This window comes from Phocoena phocoena, chromosome 19 (assembly GCF_963924675.1).
Source record: "Phocoena phocoena chromosome 19, mPhoPho1.1, whole genome shotgun sequence".
NCBI classification, from domain to species: domain Eukaryota; kingdom Metazoa; phylum Chordata; class Mammalia; order Artiodactyla; family Phocoenidae; genus Phocoena; species Phocoena phocoena.
This window is the reverse complement of record NC_089237.1, coordinates 11,723,143-11,741,081: the sequence shown is the minus strand read 5'-3', so window position 1 is coordinate 11,741,081 and position 17,939 is coordinate 11,723,143. Positions and strand designations below refer to the sequence as shown.

The 17,939-nt window shown below is 63.1% G+C and overlaps 1 protein-coding gene across 2 annotated transcripts in view; it reads right to left on the bottom strand.

Annotated features, from left to right (window-relative positions):
• Positions 1 to 5,423: 5,423 nt before the first annotated feature.
• The window catches only part of BAHCC1 (BAH domain and coiled-coil containing 1), a 53,832-nt gene continuing 41,316 nt past the window's right edge, over positions 5,424 to 17,939 (bottom strand). For both annotated transcript variants that reach the window (XM_065897302.1, XM_065897303.1), the window contains exons 11-27: positions 16,188 to 16,387; positions 15,913 to 16,049; positions 15,164 to 15,274; positions 12,788 to 12,908; positions 11,662 to 11,957; positions 10,701 to 10,879; positions 10,300 to 10,601; positions 9,965 to 10,072; positions 9,746 to 9,878; positions 9,547 to 9,661; positions 9,370 to 9,445; positions 9,136 to 9,244; positions 8,279 to 8,398; positions 7,940 to 8,116; positions 6,647 to 7,833; positions 6,247 to 6,483; positions 5,424 to 5,630 (exon numbers count right to left, since the gene is read on the bottom strand). In XM_065897302.1, the coding sequence (XP_065753374.1) occupies positions 5,424 to 5,630; positions 6,247 to 6,483; positions 6,647 to 7,833; positions 7,940 to 8,116; positions 8,279 to 8,398; positions 9,136 to 9,244; positions 9,370 to 9,445; positions 9,547 to 9,661; positions 9,746 to 9,878; positions 9,965 to 10,072; positions 10,300 to 10,601; positions 10,701 to 10,879; positions 11,662 to 11,957; positions 12,788 to 12,908; positions 15,164 to 15,274; positions 15,913 to 16,049; positions 16,188 to 16,387 (3,815 nt within the window). The remainder of the gene's footprint in view (positions 5,631 to 6,246; positions 6,484 to 6,646; positions 7,834 to 7,939; positions 8,117 to 8,278; positions 8,399 to 9,135; positions 9,245 to 9,369; positions 9,446 to 9,546; positions 9,662 to 9,745; positions 9,879 to 9,964; positions 10,073 to 10,299; positions 10,602 to 10,700; positions 10,880 to 11,661; positions 11,958 to 12,787; positions 12,909 to 15,163; positions 15,275 to 15,912; positions 16,050 to 16,187; positions 16,388 to 17,939) is intronic.

Below are 17,939 nucleotides of genomic sequence, written 5' to 3'. Positions count from 1 at the left end.
CCCCAGCCAAGCCCCTGGGGAGGCCAGGGGGCTCCTTGGTGGAGTTGCTGGGGCAGCTTCCTGGGTGCTGAGGCATCCCCAAGTCGGGAGAGCCAGGCCCCTGAGGCAGACAGTGGGTGGAATCCAGCTCCACTATGTCCAGCCCGGGGCCTGCACATGTCCCCACACTCTGAGCCTTGTCACTGCCAGCCAGGAGGGCATAGAGGGGGTGGCGTGGCAGACAGTGTGAGGCGCCCGCCCAGGGCCCTGACGGTCACTCTCTTCCTACCTGGGCAGTGGCATGTGGCCCACAGAAAGGGTTCTGCCCACATGTGGATCCAGAAATCCCTTGCTATCCCCCATGAACCTCACCCCGTTCCCATAAGTGGGCAAGCGTCAGGGACCCGGTTCACAGACTAGGACTCTGCGCTCCCACCGGCCACCTTGCCCAGCCTGCTTCCTCCCGTCCTTCTCTCCAGAGGCCCGAGTCACTCGGGCCTCTTCTCGCCCCTGCTAGTGGCACTCTGGTCCCGGAGGCCGCACTGAGTGGGGCCTCACCTTGGTGATCCCTAGCCTGTCTGTCTGCCTGGACCTTGTGCACCGAGCAGCCCTGCTCTCGTCACTGTCCTGGATCTCAGAAGGTGGCCTGACTTTTAGAGCAGAAATGGCTTGGAAGGGGTGCTGGCTTGTCACCGGGAGCCCTGGGGAATGGGGTGGGTGGCAGCAGAGGGCGGGGGGCATGGAGGTTGGAGGTCTGGACCCCAGCTTCTCTCTGGGAGCCAGGGAGCCCTTAGGGTCACCCTATTTGGTGCCACCCTGGTCCACTTCCTCACTCAGGGGCCCCAGAGGTGGGTCCCTCCTAACCTGGTAGGGCCTCTGCACAGACTCAGGAGGCCGCCAAGGGCCTGGCTGGTCATCGGCCTTTGGCTGGCTGAGTGCCCAGGTGACCTCTTAATGGCTAGGCTGCAGAGCCGAGCTCCCCCATCCCTGGCCTGGGTCTGAGCTCCCCACCCAGCCCGCAGCCACCTCGCCCCAACCAGGCACGAACATGTCAAACCCTGTCCCCGGTTGGTTTGTGGTATTAAAAACAAACTGTGATCAGCCAGATTGTCATTTCTACCTGATAAAACATCACTTTTATTGATCTCACTCACCCAATGCCATCACTTATCTTGCTTCAGCATTTCACATAATGGCTCGTTTGTCTTGATTCAAGTGTAGTCCCGTGTGTTTAACCCTTGGGGCTCTGCAGCCTCACGTGCCCCCTGCCGTCCCTTGCCCAGGCCCTATTCTGGGAGGCAGGAGGTTCTGGAAGGCAAGGGCCACCCTGTCTGAGTTAAGGTGGGAAGAGGGGGTGGGTGGGGGAAGGGAGGAGGAGATGGGGCCGCTGGGGATGGACCCCTGGGGGCTCACCTGATCCTGCTGTGGTCCTCACTTGCTGTGACCCAGTAGTCACCTGCTTCCCAGCTCACCCCCACCTGCCCACATTCCTGGGCCCATTGGCACCCCTCCCTGGTTTCTGGCCCTCAGGGCCCCCTTACCCTCCAGCCTAAAACTGTGCTCCTGCCCCCACCCCAGGCCCTTAGAGTCTTTCTCTGGTGTCAACTCCTCCCTCAGGTGCTGGACAAGCCCCTGTAACTCTGACTCTGGGGTCACAGAGGGAGTGGTCTCAATCTGATTTCGGACTCTGCCTAGAGCCTTCGGTGTGTCCCATTGTCCAGCAGACAGTGCAGACCCTGTCTAGGCCCCTCAGGGTTTAGCCTCTGCCACAGGCCGGCTCCAGCTTCCGGCCCTCCTGGCCACCAGCTGTGCTCCTCACCTACCCTCTTCCCTGCTCTGGCCCAGGTCCTGCGTGGACTCTATTGCAGCACGTAACCGAAGGTACTGAAGACGGTCTTCCAGGCCCACAGGGGGTCTCTGCCCCCTTTCCCCCCGACAGAGGGGCTCTGAGCCAGAAACCCTGGTCCGCAGGCATTCCTTTCTCAGACCTCTTCTGTCACTTGTCCTGGTTCCAAGGCCTCCTCTGGACCGACTCGCTCCCTCTCCCTGCTGCAGCCCTTGGAATTGGGCTTCCCTCCTGAGCGGCTGGAGGGTTGTACTTTGTGCAACTCACCTGCACAAAGTGGGGGCTGCTGACTCACGGACTCGGAGAATCCAAGGGCTAGGTGGCCTGCCTTCAGGCGCAGCTGAACCTGGGCACTCAGACTGTCTGTCCCCACTCCTTGTGGCCCCAGGCCGCCGGCTCAGGGGTCTCACTCTAACCACTCTTGCTTACTGGGCTCGGAAGGGGCCAAGGGAAGAGCTTGTCAAGCATCGCCTGGCCTCGGTCTCCATGCTCTGGGCCCTGGCCTGTCCTTTTGCATCCCAGGGAGGGGTCTTGCCCCTCTTTCTCTCAGAGGAAAGGGGCGTGGTCAGGGCTGGCCTGGGACAGCCCCAGAGTGGGTGGGCTGGCAGTGTTGTCTGTGCATATTTGAAAATGGCCCGCAGCTCCTGACATGCCAGCAGGGGTGGGGGGTGGGGGTGGGGGGGGGTGAGTGCTGGTCACACTGGTCACAGCCCCACGCCCCATGCTTATCTGCCCTGACCTAGGGTCCCCTCATCAGGGTCCCCAATCCCAGCTGAGGGGGTCACTCCCCAGGGGGTCCTAGAGGTGGAGGAAAAACAGCACCCCCCCCAAATTGGTAGGGTTCCTGGAAAGCCCTCGGGGCTGCAGCCTCACTGGGTGGGGCTCTCCGGCTGGGGGATGCATTGAGATGTACCCCCGCCCAACACCCCTCAGGCCCCGGGGGGCCAACCCGCTGTTGAACGATCAGGACTCCTGCACAGCTGAAAATGTTTCTCAGATGAGGAAATTCATGCCTTCCTTGAGGAGGGCGTCTGCTGTCTGGTCTGCACAGACCCCTCCCCTGCACTGTGGGGACCACCCTTCCTCCCCGCCAGGGGCACCCGGCCTGGCCACGTGGACTGGTTCAGGCTGAACATCTCACCCACCGTGGGGGAGATCTACTAAGATAAGGGACCCTCATCCTGGGGGGTTTCAAAGGCCAAGGCCACCCCAAAATCATTCTGGTTGCGTGTGCCTCTCACGGGCCCAGCACCCCAAGGGGCTCTGCTCGGCTGCCGCAGCCGAGGTAGGCCTGACCCAGATGTCCCAGTCCCTCATCTGCTGAGACCCTAGCCTCTGGGGCCTCCAGGGAGTCCCCATGGGACACGCACACGGACACCGGGGTGAAGTTAGGATTCCGGACCATTGAAAACCTGCACAATAGTTCATATATTTATTCTTAAGCAAGTTATCAATAAAAAATTTAATACTAAAATGCCTTTACATAGAGTTTGCTGTTCATAAAACCTTTGTATTTTTTTTTGTTTGTTTTTAGTGTTTACATTGAAAAAAAAATTCAACCATCCTCTTAGTTTACACATTTACAAGAGTCGTGCTTTTGCCAGGTTTAACCATGGTGGGAAGGGCCGCGCTGTCCGCACGCACACGGACAGAGGGGGATGGGAAGAGAAAAGCAAAGGACAAAAGTCCACGGACTAGGGAGAAGAACCAATGGGAGGGCGGGAGGCCAAGAAAAGGCTGCCTGTTCGTTCGCGCCTGCCTCGGTGCTTGGGGTTGGAAGTAGCCTCAGGTTCTAATTTCTGTGGTTGGGGCTTCCCCACACATGCCTTGGCACTGGCCGCGTCGCCCCACAGCATCTTGCCACTTCCCCAGCCGCCAGCAGGACCTCAGCCGCCTCTCCAGGACGACCACCAGAATGAAATATTGCACTCGAGCCGAGACAAAGTGGAGAGCTGGGGTGGGAGAAGAAAGCTGGGGTGCAGGGGAATCCCTCCATGTCCCTATACTTCCCGTGGAGCCACCAGGAGCGGGGGAGGGGTGATTTCCTGGTTGGAAAGAAAAAGGGGCCCGGGCACCCACTGACATCCCTCATTTCCCAGGTACCTGGCTTGTGTCTGTGGGTCACACAAGAGCCCATCCTAAGGAGCAGTGGCTAACTTGGGAGGCCTTCCTGGGGCTCCCACTGTGGCCAGGGGAGACTTAGTATGGTGAGACATGGGGGCACGTGGCCCTCAGTGCGTATTTTCGGGGACAAGGGCTGCTGGGCCACGGGTCTGGCTTGCCCTGCTTGTCCCTCTTGGCCTCAGGAGAAGTGAAGGTGTGATGAGTTCTCCAGGGTTACGGGGGTGGTGCTGAGGGTCTGGGACACCCACACGGCACAACGGTAGCCAGGGCGCTGGGCAGAGGGCTGCTCCGTGCACCTGAGGCTGGGTTGTAGGCAGGAGGGAACCCTGCTCTGTGCCCCAAGCACTACCCTGCCAGGCCAGCAGCCCTGCCAAGTGGCCGCAGAAAAGTCCCAGAAACCTCCACATGAGTTGGCGGGGGCCAGTTCCTTCCTTGCTCTGAGTGAAGGCTGGACAAGCTGGCCATTGAGACGGAAATCAGAAATAACTTGGAACATTCAGGAAATAAAATCAAAACATCACTTTTTCTTATCGATAGTTTAAAATATTTGTTCATTTTTGCTTTGTTTTAAACAGAGGTAAGATACATATATGGCTGCCGTCACACTCTCGGGCTGGGGAGCCTGCCCTGGCATCCCTTCTCTCCCCGAGGGACCCTTATCGTCAAGCCCGCCCCCCAATCCTTTTTTTCCCAGGAGATGAATTAAAAGGAAATAAACTTGAGTGTGACTTCCATCTTAGACAGTCACCCCAAGATATCAACAGGTATAACCTAGGGTCCTGTCTGACCTCTCCTGTGCCCTCCGGCCCCCCTGCCCCCACCCCCAGCTGCCTCTGTTGTCACAGACGCCCCAGTTGGAACTCAGCTAGGCTGAGAAAAACAGTGCATTTTCAAAGAAACCCACCCCCCCCCAAGAACAAAATCTCCACACACACACACACACACACACACACACACACACACACTCACGCACGCATACCCTCGTGTAAGCATGTAAGGAAAAAAAAATCCTTTTCGGCTTTTTTTCCATAAAACTTTCCCGCAGAAATACAATATTTACATAGAGAAATAAATAGACAACACACCTGATTTCTGCTTTCCCTGGTGGGAGACAGTCGGAGGTACTAGGGAAAATATGGCTTGGATTCTAATCTCTCGTGAACTGCCGATGTGGGAAAACAGAGAGGGCCGGTAGGTCCCAGTCGGGGCACAGGTGACCCTCCGCAGCAGACGGATGGAACTGGGTTCTGATGCCCGAAAGCTCTCTCTCCTTCCAGGGAAAATAATAAAAAAGCCTGGATCTTGCCTTGGTGGGTTTGCATATTTGCTCAGACCTGCCCCTCCGAGGTGTGGGCCAGCCTCCCGCTCGGAGGCATGGGGCTGGGTCCTCACGTCCTCACGTCCTCACGTCCCTGCGGCTCTGGCACTGGGCATGGCGGGGCAGGTGGGTCACCTGCAGCCGGTCTGCGCGGGCTCAGCACAGGACGGGCACACCATCGGCCGTCACCAGGCGCCCGGTGGTGGGGTCGTAGGTGCCCGCCAGGTAGTAGAGGTCCCGCCGGTCCTGGTACTTGCGGCTCCGTGTCATCTGCTCATACTGCTCGCGCCCCACTACCTGGCACTTGTGGGAGATGGTCTGCACGTCGTTCTCATCCTCGTGGCAGGACTGGTACAGCGCGTTCTGCTGGGGAAGGGGGGCGAGGAGCGCTCGGCGTCAGGTCTGGCCTTGGCCAGCGGACCCCACCCGACCCAGGACCCTCCGTTCTGGATAAGCTCTTAACTGTGTGGCCGGGGTCTGCGCCCGGACCCCCAGCAGGCTGGCAGAATTGGAGAAACACTTGTTTCTGCACCGTCTGCAAACATGGTTCTCAGGGAAGACTGGAGAGTGAGCTGGGGGCATTTTCTGTCTTGGGTTGACCTTGGGAGGCAGGGATCAGCAGGCCCGTGGTGGGGGACATGGGCTGCTGAGGGCAGGTGCTACAGGCTGTTGTGGGCCACAGCCCCCCCCACAAGGTGAAACTGTCACCCATTGCGTGGGGAGCCACAAAGGCCCAGCTGGGGAGGGATCCAGGTGGCCTGGCTCTGGGGCCTGAGTCCTCAGCTGTGTTACTCTCTGTGGGGCCCACGGCACCCTTGGGCCGGGAGGCCTTGAGGTGTGGGAACCGGGGGCGAGGGATGTCCATAGATGACCACTCCCCTTCTGGCTGCTGGTGCCAGTTGCTGAGATACCCCTTCCCAGGCCCCCCACTATGAGCCTGCCCATACCCCCGGACCCCCTGCCCCACCCCAGGCCCCACCTTCCCGTCGCTCTGCCGCTTCCCCAGCTTGGTCTCCTCTGGGTGGTAGAACCACTTGACCTTCACCACCATGTTGCTGCCCCACGACTCCCACATGCTCTCGATGCGGCCGATGTAGGGCAGGTTGGGCCGCCCAGCTGACAGGAAGACGGCACAGTCCCCGATGCGAAGCGTCTCCTTGCCCCGGACGATGGCCTTGTAGAACAGCTTCCTGGCCTTCCCCTTCATGCCGCGTCTCTGTAGGAGACAGCCAGGGGCAGAGGGCAGTGAGGACAGGAGCCTCGGGGACAGGCGGCGGGCAGGGGACACAGGACAGAATGACAGAGACAGGCGCAGGGAGTGTGCAGGAGAGACAGATGGTGTGTCTTGTGTGTAAGTGTGCATGGTTGGGCCCACCTACCTGTGTGGGGTTCCCCGACCACTTCCAGAGCTGCCGGGCAGGCAGGAAGGCTGAGATCTTTGGCCGGTTTTCCACGGAGGGCAGCCGCTGCCTCCGGGACAGCTCTTTGGCTTTGGAGAAGCTCAGGGCCTCCTTGCGCTTGAGCCTGGGTCTGCCACCGCTGGGGCCCGCGCCCACACCCCCACCGGCCACCGCGGCCCTGGACAGGAAGCAGCGCTGGGCGTGCGGGTGTGGGCCAGCCCCCTTGGAGCGCAGGGCCTCGGGCTGGGCCAGGAGAGCGGGCACCGGGTGGGTGAGGCAGGTCTGCAGCAGCAGGGCTGGGTCCTCCTCGTCTGAGCTGTAGGAGGAGCCCTCGTCATCCGAGGAGCAGAGGCTGGAGGTGGACAGGGAGCCAGAGGAGGAGGAGGTGGACGAGCCCGAGGAGGAGGAGGACACGGAAAGGCGGGCGAGGAAGCGGGAGGGCACGCCGGGGGCCAGGCCAGGCCCGTCCTCCTCCTCGTCCGAGTAGGAGCTGTGGCAGTCACTGTCGCAGGGCAGCGGGTACTCGGCCTGGCCTGTGAACTTGCGCAGCGCCAGCCCCATGGGCAGCGGGTGGACAGGCGACCGCCCCTTCCTGTCCTTGCCCACAAGGGCTGGGTGCCCATAGCTGGGGCCGGGCAGGGGCCTCCCTGGCCTGGGTCCCACATCCTTGTCACCCGCGTGCAGCGCCTTGCAGTTCTTGCTCTTGGGGGAGGTCACGCCCTCATGGTCCAGCTTGACCAGGAACTCGCCGCCCGCCCGCCGCCGCCCGCCCTTCTCGGCCTCCGCCCGCTCGGCCTTCTTGGCCCGCAGCAGCTTGTGGGCACCCCCGGGCAGGCCGGGCCCAGCCCCGCCGACAAAGGGAGCGTAGGAGCTGGCCAGGCTGCTGAAGGAGTCGGCGCGGAAGCCGTTGCCGAACACGGGAGCAGCCATGCTGTGGACGGGGAAGAGCGCCTCGCGGGCCCGCAGCTTCCTGGCGCTGCCATTGAGTTGGAAGAGGTTCTGCAGCACGCCCGGCCCCTTGCCACCTGCTGCGGCCGTGGCCACCGCCTTCCGCTTGGTCTGCGCCACCGCGGACCAGCTCAGCAGCGGGCTGCCCCGGCGGCCCAGGAAGTGGTCTGAGGCCCCCGCGGAGGGCTTGGTACCAGAGGCCAGGAGCTCCGCTTTGCCTGGGGAGAGGCCAGGGAGAGTCAGAGGAACTACCTGCCCGCCCCTTCTGGCCCCCCACTCCCGAGGGTGCCTCCCCACCCGAGGGCCCCGCAGTCCCGCGAGTACCAGCTTTGTCTTTGCCTACGGATTTCTTCCCGGGGGTCTTTGAGGCTTCAGGGCCATCATGTGCCTTGGGAGACAGGCTGGGAGCAGCGGCCTCACCAGGTGGGGGCGCCTCGCAGGAAGATTTCTTGGTCCTTCGGCAGCTGCTGGACACCAGCAGGGCTGGCGAGGGCTCTGTGCCTGCAGAGTGGACCAGTGGCCTCAGTGATGTGCTGCCAGGGTGACCGCCTCCCCTCGCTCCCTCCTTGGGAGACTGGACGCAGGGGAGGCCCAGCCCGACTCCAGCCATAGGGGCTGACCCAGAAAGGGAAGGACCCCACGCTGGAGGGCCCTGGGGCTCACACTGGATCTTGAAGTCCGGAGGCAGCAGCCTGATGTTGGAGACAGCGATGTGGCCAGTGTCCCCATCGTCAAACTCCACCACCACGGAGTCCAGGTCGTCTTCCTCATCACTGGAGGCGCCTGGAGACAGGGCCCACCTGAGCACGGGGCCCTCTGCTCAGGGCCCACGGGGTTCTCCCTGGTGGCCGGGTGGCCGGGACGGGAGGATGACAGGAAGGGCTCCGTAGCACCTGACAGATGACGCTGGGATATTCTGCTCCCTGATCACATTTGACCTTGGAGCTGCCATGGTGGCTGGGAGCAGCCTGCCTCCCCTCCACCTCCCGGAGTGCGGCCGGAGAGGCAATATTACCGCCATCCATCACCCGCATCCCAGGGCACACTCACAGGGACGTGGGGCCCCGACCTCCCCCTACGCACACACGCATGTGTGCAAACACATGCCTGGTTGAGGCCTGCCCGCCCCCCTGCCCCCGCACCTGTCAGACCGCAGTGTCCCCACATCCTGTGCCTGGGGGAGGGGGCAGAAGGATTTACCCCAGGAAAGCTGGTGCCCAGGTGACCAGTTTATAACCCTCAGGTCTGGGGCTCTGGGGCCCCTTCTCTGCTAGGCCTTCTGGACAGCCAGAGGCTCCACCCTGTCCTCACCCCAGGTCCCCCCTCGCCTTTTCCTGGCGACCAGGGAGCTGATGTTATCATCTGCTCTGTCTGACCCGCTCCAGCTTGGGAAGCAGGGCTGGCGGGAGGCCCTCCTTGAGAGACAGGGTCCCCTCCCTGGCACTCGGGTCTCTCATCTGCAGCTTCGCCTAAGGGGAGGGGCTGATGGGCCTCCCTGGGGGTCCCTGGGCGGGGCTTACCTCGCACTACACTGCCTGGGTACAGGCAGCGGGACTTCTGGCTCCAGTAGGCACAGACCCTCGTGCCGGGCGGGAGGTACCTGCTGGACTGTGGCCGGACATCAAGAACCTGCGGGACCAGTGGGGGCGGCAGCCGTGAGTGGGCGGGGCTGGCCAAGGGCTGCCCGGGAGGGGCTGGGTGCAGCCAGGCCCACCTCCCTGGGGTGGTGAGCCGAGCGGGGGCTGTCCCCTCACCGCCTCCTGCAGCAGCTGCTCCAGTGAGTAGATCCTCTGCCGGTTGCCTCTCTCACCCTCGATGACGATGCTGTAGCTGAGGCGCATGGGTGGGGGAGCATGAGACAGGCCTGCGCATCCACCACCTCCCGCTCAGGCCTCAGCCCTCGTCCCTCCCTGCGCACGCCCAGGCCTTACATGTCGGGGGGCTGCAGGGTCCTGACACTGCCTGCGTATAGCAGACTGTCCTCTTTGGGGATGAGCACGGGCAGCCCGTCCTGTAGGTCCTCCTTGTGGATGGTGCATGAGCGTGCTGGGGAGACGGGGGTGTCAGCACCTGGCCCCCATCCGCCCCCTGCTGGCCCCAGACGCTCAGCATCCCCTCCTGGCCGCTCACCCAAGGCGGCGCTCTGCTCGGCGCTCAGGGGGCCACTGGCCTCCTCCTCTGAGAGGCTGCTGCTGTCTTCAAACTCAAAGTCGTCCTCCACCGCGAAGCTCTCCAGCAGCCGGCTCACCGCCCGGCCCTTGCCCTGGGGGGTCAGAAGTGTCAGCTCTCTTGGGAGGGGCAGGAGAGGTCAGGGCTGGCTGGGTCTCAAGGTCGGGGTGGGGATGCTACCTGTTTGCCGGCAGCCTTGGTTTTCACCTTGCCCGCTTTCCTGCCCCTCCCCAGGATGGCCTTGGCGTTGCGGGGCGACAGGGCGATGGACAGGGCCCCGTTCTTCCGCTGTCGGAGGGGAGGGGCTGAGGTGAGGGTGGCATCAGCCTTCCTGCCCCCAGCCTGACCATGGTGTGACTCAGGCCGACCCTGAGTGTGACCCTGAATGTGAGTCCCAGAGTGTGACTTGGTGTAGCAAGTGGAGAGGAAGAGTGGAGTAAATGTCCCCGAAGGCCCTTCACATCTGGCACCCCCCCTGCTGGGCCCAGGACCCTGGGGTGCCCACTGGCCCTCACCCGCAGCCCTGGCTGGAGCACCGTGCTCTTGCGCGTGGCTCTCTTGAGGCGCTCACTGGCCAGCCTGCTGCCCTCTTCGTGGCAGGTGAAGGCCCGGGTGGGGCTGCAGAGGGCTTCCCTGCCGGGTGTGGCCCCCGGCTCTGCCCGCAGGCTGCCCTTGGCCTTGCCCTTGGCTTTCTTCTTGCCGGGCCCACCTGGGGGCCTGCGCCCCGGGGCCTGCTCCAGCTTGCTGCCCACCTTGGCCTTCACCGTCCTCCTCTTGACCTTGACCTCACTCTCGGGGCTGGACAGGCGGCAGGCCCCTGGGGAGGGAGGGAGGGAAGCCGTCGCAGGAGCCCCAGCTGCCTGCTGGGGCCCTCGTCGGCCAGGCCTGCCCCAGCCCGCCCTCACCCCCTGGGTACCTAGCAAGCCCTGCCTCTCCTTCTTCTTCTTGGCCTTCTGGTTGGCCTCCATCTTGACCACGGAGGAGGGCGAGGGCCCCAGCACGGCCACGCGGGCCCCAGCGTGCAGTGCCAGCCCGGGCTCCTTGGGAGGTGCCTCTGTTTCCAACAGACCCTCGCAGTTTTCACTGTCCGAGCCGCTGCCTGGGGAGAGGCGGGTGGTCCAGGTGATTTGGCATCAGGGCAGTGCCATTTTGGGGTGGGTTCGGGGGAGCGGATCATTCGCATGTATGGATGTGTTGGGGGCTGAGTGGAGCCCGTCACTGTCATCCCGGGGCTGCTTCGAGGGCAGGCACCTGGGCCAGGTATCCAGGTGAGGGTGTTTGGACCAGAAAGGAGAAGGGGCTGCCTCTCTGACCTCCCTTTTTCTGCCTGTTTTCCTTTCTTATGCGCTGGGCAGTGGAGCACCCGCCTTGCAGGGCTGGGGACCCCCTTCCCCAGGGCAGCCCCTTCCTCTCCCTCGTCCCCCTGCCAGATGCCCTCCTGTTTCCTGCTTCCTCTTCCCTCCCTTTGTTCTTTCTCAGGCGGGACCTGGGGGAGGGGGCAGGGGCTGGCAGGGAGGAAGCATCTATTTTTCCAGGCTCCTGTTTCTGGACATGTGTGTTTGCTGGGGGCCAGATAACCCCTCCAGGTCACCGGGCCGGACGCTGCAGGAAGGCAGGCTGGAGCAGGCAGAAGGGCTATTTTTAGCCCCTCTTTCCAGGATGCATCCAGCAGCCTCTTTTCTCCCTGTGGCGCACACCCCCCCCGAGTGGGGGTGGGGCACGGAGAACCCATCCTGGGCCAGTGAGAGCTTCTCCCTGTGTCCGGCACACGCAGTGAGCCCTGACCAGGCGCTGATGGCTGTCCCAGCTCCCGCCCACCCACTCCCCCAGCCTCCAGTGACCGTGGAGGTCCTGGCCGTGCTGCTCAGACCGACAACTTGCCTGCCTCACGTGTTGCGGCCGCTGCCGGCTGGGCTGGGAACTTAGGTGTCTCCCTGCCAGCAACGCCACCATCTGGCTGTGGGTGCCGGGCTGCCCCAGACACCTTGGCGCTCTTGGCTCGCGACAGCTTCTTCCGGATGCGACCCCCTGGGGTGGCCTCCTTCCGCCGGAAGGGGCTGAGGCTGGTGGGCAGCCCCTTGCTCTTGACCTTCGGCTTCAGCTGGGCCACCTTGTGGGTCACTGCAGATGCCAGGTCGCCCTGATCGCTGTTCTTCTTGCACCGAGCCTTCTCCTGTAGTAAACGGGCAGGTGGAGGCTGCAGTCACCGGGTCCCCCACCCTGAGCCACGGCCCTGTGACCTTCGGCCTCCCCTCTGCCAGTGCTGGGCCTGGAAGGTGGCACTTCGCTGGCCTTGCCCTCCAAAATGCCTGAGAGGGAATCTGGCCCCGGGGCACAGGGCCTGCCCACTGGAGCCTAAGCTTGTGCCTGTCCTGCCTCCCATTTCACAGCCTCCCTGGACGGCCCAGCCTACTCAGCTTGGCGGAGGGAGGCCAAGGGCCCAGGTGTTTGTCATGTCCTAGAGATAGGGACCAGCCTCCTGCTCCAGGAGGGACAGGCAAAGTGACAACAGACTCAGACCCACCTCTCACCTGTCCCTCCCAGGTGGGAGGCACCCACTGCACTGAGAAGGAATGGGGTGCTGGCACCCCTGGGGAAGCCTGTCCCAAGGGAGGGGCAGTGCCCTTGGTCCACCCACTACACCAGGTATGCACCTGACATGGTGGACATCGTGAGCCCTCCCTCCTGAAAAGTCTCCCTGTGACCTGTGGTAACTGTGTGTTGCTTTCCTCCTGCTGGAGTGAGCAGAGGGAAGGGAGGGGTCGTGGAGCATAACCGGCCCCGGGTCATACCTGCAGCCTCAGAGGCTCTCCTCTGTGTGACGCACACGAAGCTCGCCCGACCTTGTCTGCTCATCTGAGCAGTGGGGCCCCAGCCGGATGGTGACACGGGGCAGGGCGGGGTGGCAGTGTTTGGCCTGGGGCTGGTCTACCGCCTGCCCCCTGTCCTGTCCATCTGACATCCTGCACCCGGGCTTGAGGGTGAGGCTGCTGGGGGACTCACCGCAGATGCGGGTTGCAGGCCCACGTAGGTGCCCTTCTCCAGCCGGCCTCGCTTCTTCGAGGGCTCATCATCGCCGCCCCGCAGCTCGGTGCACAGCAGGCTCAGGCTGGACCGCACTGCCCTGGGAGCACGGGGGGCGCGGGTCACACGTGGGCACCTGGGCCTCGTCCCCGAGACAGTCCCTGTGGCAGCAGCCAGGGCACCGTGGTGGGTCGTGTGGTGCAGCTGCCTGCCTGGGAGACCCACTTGCCCCTGTGTGCCCCTGGGCTAGTCTCCTCTAAGCACACAGAGCTGCTGGGAGGCCAGGGGGGCCAAGCCAGTGCTGAGCCCCCCGGCCCCCGCTACCTAGCTAGCCCCCTCTGCCCACTGACTGGGGAGGGGCAGCCCAGTGCTCGGGGGCCAGGGCTCTGTGGCCAGCTGGGCCACTGTGTGACCTGGGCTGTGGCCTCAGTCTATCTACCTGGAAAATGGGGATGCTTTAAACTGTGCCTCTGTGCAAGGCTGGGGTGGAATCATGCTGGCCTTTGCACTCACTAAGTGACCTTAGTGAGTGCAAAGGCCAACAGCTACCTCAGTTAGGAACAAAAAGGGCATCAGGAGAGGCCCCTGAGAAAGGGATCCACCCCGAGCATCTTTGCCACTGCCAGGAAGAGGATGTGGGGGACAGCGGCCAGAGAAACTCGTGCCCAGGCTCTGCCTCCTAGTCCCCAGGGACCCCCAGTGCCGGGCTCAGACCCCTCAGAGCTTTGTCCTCTGCTCTCAATTCTCCGTCTCAAAGGAGAAACTCTGCACCCCCCGCCCCGCCACCCAGCTCCCAGATGGGGCCCTGGAAGCTGCTGACTCTGAGCCTGTTTCCCTGTGTCCCACAGGTGTGAGGCTGGGAGCTTGGCTGCCTGTCCTTTGCCAGACAGGGGCTGGGGGCTAGGCCTCTCACCTACTCCCTCCCTTACCCACACAGCATTAATGAAAATGAGTCACAGATGGAGGCTGAGGGCCCTGGCCCAGCCCTGGCCTTGTGCGGCCAGACGTCAACTTTTACCTTCCTGCCCAGAGAGGCCAGGCAGGAAGCCGGCCCGGAACCATGCTTGGCCCCCGGGCCTCGGCCCTCCCGCTTCCTGCCTGGGCCCAACTGCCAGCAGCTACTGAAGGGCAGGGGCCCCCCAGAGGGATGGAGAGTGGGCAGGAGCCTGAGATGGGGGAGGGCGGGAGGGAACCCCGATCCTTAGGAAGGGCAGGGCCCCCCAGAGGGATGGAGAGTGGGCAGGAGCCTGAGATGGGGGAGGGCGGGAGGGAACCCCGATCCTTAGGAAGGGAGGGCCCTGGCCTTGGCTTCCTTCCTCGTCCAGCCAGGGCCTGTTTTCTCAGGTCAGTGGAGAAAGTGGCCACAATGCAAGCACCAGGATGGGGCTTCCAGGGTCAGGCAGGGGCTTGGCGCCAGGCGGGCTCGAGCAAAGCATGGGGCAGCTTCGCCAGGTGCTCCCCAACAGGGCCCCCTGCCAGGCCCTGGTCTTAGCCAGCAGCCCCTACAGTTCTGGCTGGTCCTCAAAGGGAGGCCCCTGGAGCCCCCGCCGGGTGACACCTGGGCAGGGCGAAGGGACAGCCTGGGGAGGCCCCCCAGCCATGTGGCGCATCCCCTCCCCGTCCGCAGCAGCCTACGCGAACTCCCCTCCCTGTAACCTTCTCCGCGTTCGCTAATGTTTCGTGACATAAAGCCCTGAGATTAATTTTTTGCCTCTGTCTTAACTGAAGGAGCCGTTTAGTGCCAATGTAACTATTATTACCAGATCGTCAGGACTGATGCAGTGCGCACACGCCGCGCCAATCGTGTTTGGAGGAGCTCGAGGATTTATGCAAATGGGCCTGCCGGGAGAGGCAATTTGTAGCCGAGAAGGACAATTATACCAGGCCCGGGAGTGCGCCAATGACTGCGCCGGGCGGGTAATGGATAATAACCGCGCGCCGGCAGCCGCGCGCAGCACCGCAGCGTGACCAACGACTCTATACGGTGCAGATAAAGAGGCTTTTACGCAACGCCGCCTCGCACTCGTGGGGCTGGGCTGGGGCTGGGGCCTGGCAGGAGGGATGCCACGGCCCCAGCCGGCCACGGCCGGGTGCGTGGAGCTGGTGCGGCCATGCCCCAGGCCCAGGGGGAGGGGCTTGTCTGCTACGGGCTCAGTGCCCCAGACGCTCCCCACCGCGGCTGGCCCGGGGTTCTGGATCTTCAGGAGAAGCTGTGACGGAGGCCCAGCGGCCACGGAAGCCAGAGAGGAGCCCAGCCCCCACTGCCCGGGCCTCAAGGGCACCTGGGCCAGCCCAGCGCCACTGAGTAACCTCCAGCCCCACGCACCCCACGGGGCCCACACATGCAAGACTCACTTGACTTTCTTGCCTTCGCTGGGTCGCAGGGCAGGCAGCAAGCTGGAGTATTTGCGCTTCCGTGGCCGGCCGGGCCCTCGCCTGGCAGGGCTTCGCGAGCTCTCGTCTCTCCTGGGAGCCACAGGAGGGGTGGGTGGTCAAAGGCTGACGCCTGTCCTGGCTCCCTGACAGGGGTCCAGGAGAGGGCAATACCCTTGGGGGCTGTGGCGGGGGGCGGGCCCTCCCAAGATTTGGCGGGAGCATGGTCCCCAAACAGAGGGCAAGGCTGAGCCAGCGTCCCCGCTGCCCCCACCATCCCTGCTTCCCAGTTCCAGCCGTCCAGCACACTCCAGTCAGGTGAGCTCCCCGCACTGCTACGGCAACTTTAGGGGTTCCCTCCGCCCTCCCACACCCCAATCCTGCCCCGGCCTCCCAGCCCCCTCTCAGACACCACTATTCTCACCCTTTGCCCCCCCGTCATGAGGACCGGCCTCTGCCTTGCACCAGTCTCTGTTGGGTGGTTCTTCCACCCCTCCACTCTCCCTTGGTTTCTCCACTGAGTGAACGCCTCAACCTTCCACTACCTCTGGGGACCCTCCCAGGCCCCCACTTCTGGCCCAACTCATCCCAGCACACACAGGTTGACCTCTTCCCACAAGCCGGTGGCCCTGGGCTGGGCTGTGCCCACATCTGCCCCAGTGCCTGAACTGGGGGTGTCTCCACAAGCCACGCTCCAGCCCTCCCCGCCCCACTGCCAGCCTGGGCCATACTCATGGTCATGCCTGCGCTGCAGCCGGGCCAGCTCCCTCTGCTTCTCCTTGTAGCGCCTCTGCAACTCCGCCAGCTGCACACGCATCTCCACCTCCTGTGTGTCCAGCCGGTCGATGGCAGCCTTCAGCGGGCATACCTGGTAGGCAGGGGCACAGGGGCCTGTGAGCCCAGCTAGGGGGCCAAGATGGGGTGGGCAGGTGGCCAGCCTGGGCACTCGAGGCCTCCCTCAGGTCACGGCACTGGGCAATGGGGGCGACCAGGGCCCCCCACTCACAGGCTTGGTCTTGGGGGTCCAGGTGTCCTTGCGCTGCAGGATCTGCATACGGGGGGTGAGCATGGGAGCCCTGCAGGGGTCGGCAGTGGAGGGCTGGGCCAAGGAGGCGGGGCTGTCCAGGCCAGCAGCCTCTACCAGGGACCAGGCTGAGGCCAGCGTGGCCAGGCGCTGCAGGTTGAAGGCTAGCACATCCTCCTCCTCTGCAGGGGACATGAGAGTCAGTATGTATGCAAGAGGCTCTTGATATCAGCCTGCATCTCAGCACAGCACAGCCCAGACTACTCCCTCCTACCCCGTGTACCCACCCCCCACCCCCAGACGCCCGGAGGCAGCCGGACTCCCTGAGACAGGCAGAGTGAGGCGGCCTGGAACAATGAGATGGGCACCTGGCGCTCGCCTCTGGTCTGGGTGGGAGAGGCGTCACCCTTGGTTACTGTGGGCCAGGCCGGTTGGGATGGCACAAGTCCTCAGGACAGTGTCCAAACCATTTAGGCACGTGGCTTGTTATGCTCTTAACAGAAACTGCCTTGCATTTTTGCCCTCTTCCAGATCCATGAAAACCCGGAGAGTCAGCCCTAGTGGGTGGGGAGGGATGGCCCAGTGCAGGGTCAGAGCCGAGCCAGTGGAGGGCAGTGTCCATCCAGGGGACAGGCCTGGAGTGGAGACTTGGGACTGAGCGCAACCATGGGGAGAGGGTGGTGGCAGAAATGGGGGTTGGGCATGCACAGGTGGGCTGATCGTATGAGGAGTTACGGCTGGGGAAGGAATCCGCCAGGATGAGCCCTGTGGGGTCAGACAGGGTGCCTAGTGCTGGAGGTGTCAGTGGGCAGTCGTGATTTCTAGAACACACAGCCAGCTCTGCCCTCTGAGAAGGCCTGAGAGCAGCAACACCCCAGTAGCAACGAGCACAACTAGCACCCTGAACTTGGCTTCTAAAATTCTCTGAGGAAGGGAACTGGGCTCCTTGGAGAAATGGCTGATTCCAGGGACTGGGACGTTCGGGGTGAGCTGGGAACACAGGAAGTTCTCAGAGGATGATCCAGCTGAAGGGGCCAAATCTGAGATAATTCAATCACCAAAATTAAATAGTGACAGTGACAAATTATAACGGATTGAAGTGAATAAAAATCCACAAGTCACACTGATATAGATAAATGAATCCAATGTTTGAAGAGGAAGGGGATATCACACCATTTCAAAGTCCCTCCCCACGAAATACTTAGTAACTACAAAAGGGGAAGTGCCCAGCCATAGCCTTAATGGAGTTATCATGGTGACCCACCCTCAGTGATGGGACAAAGCACAGGTGGACACCGGAAGTTCAACCCTCTGTACGCAGTGCTGGGTCAAGGCCAGAGGTGGGTTGCTGGGTCAAAGGTGCCCCGGGAAGGTGGGGGAGGCGCTGGGGGGGCTTTCTCCTCCCACCTCCAGCTGGGGCAGGGATATCTGCAAGCTCCATTTCAGCTAAAAGTTCCACAGGGTCTCCTCATCTCTTGGGGTTACTGTGACTGCTAGGAAGCCCCTCTGTTCCTCCCTGAAGCCCCCCCACCCCGGCCCCCACTCCTCAGGCTAAGCCCGCTGAGACTGCAAGGTCCTGCGGGGTGAGCTCTGCGAGGGGATGGTGGGCTCGGGGAGATGGCAGGGGTGGCGGTGCTGCTGGGTTCTCCTCTGGCCTCCAAACAACGACCGGCCTTGCTCTCCAGTTCAGGGAGCTGTGCGGCAGACAATAACAGCCCCACCCCCTAGCCTCGG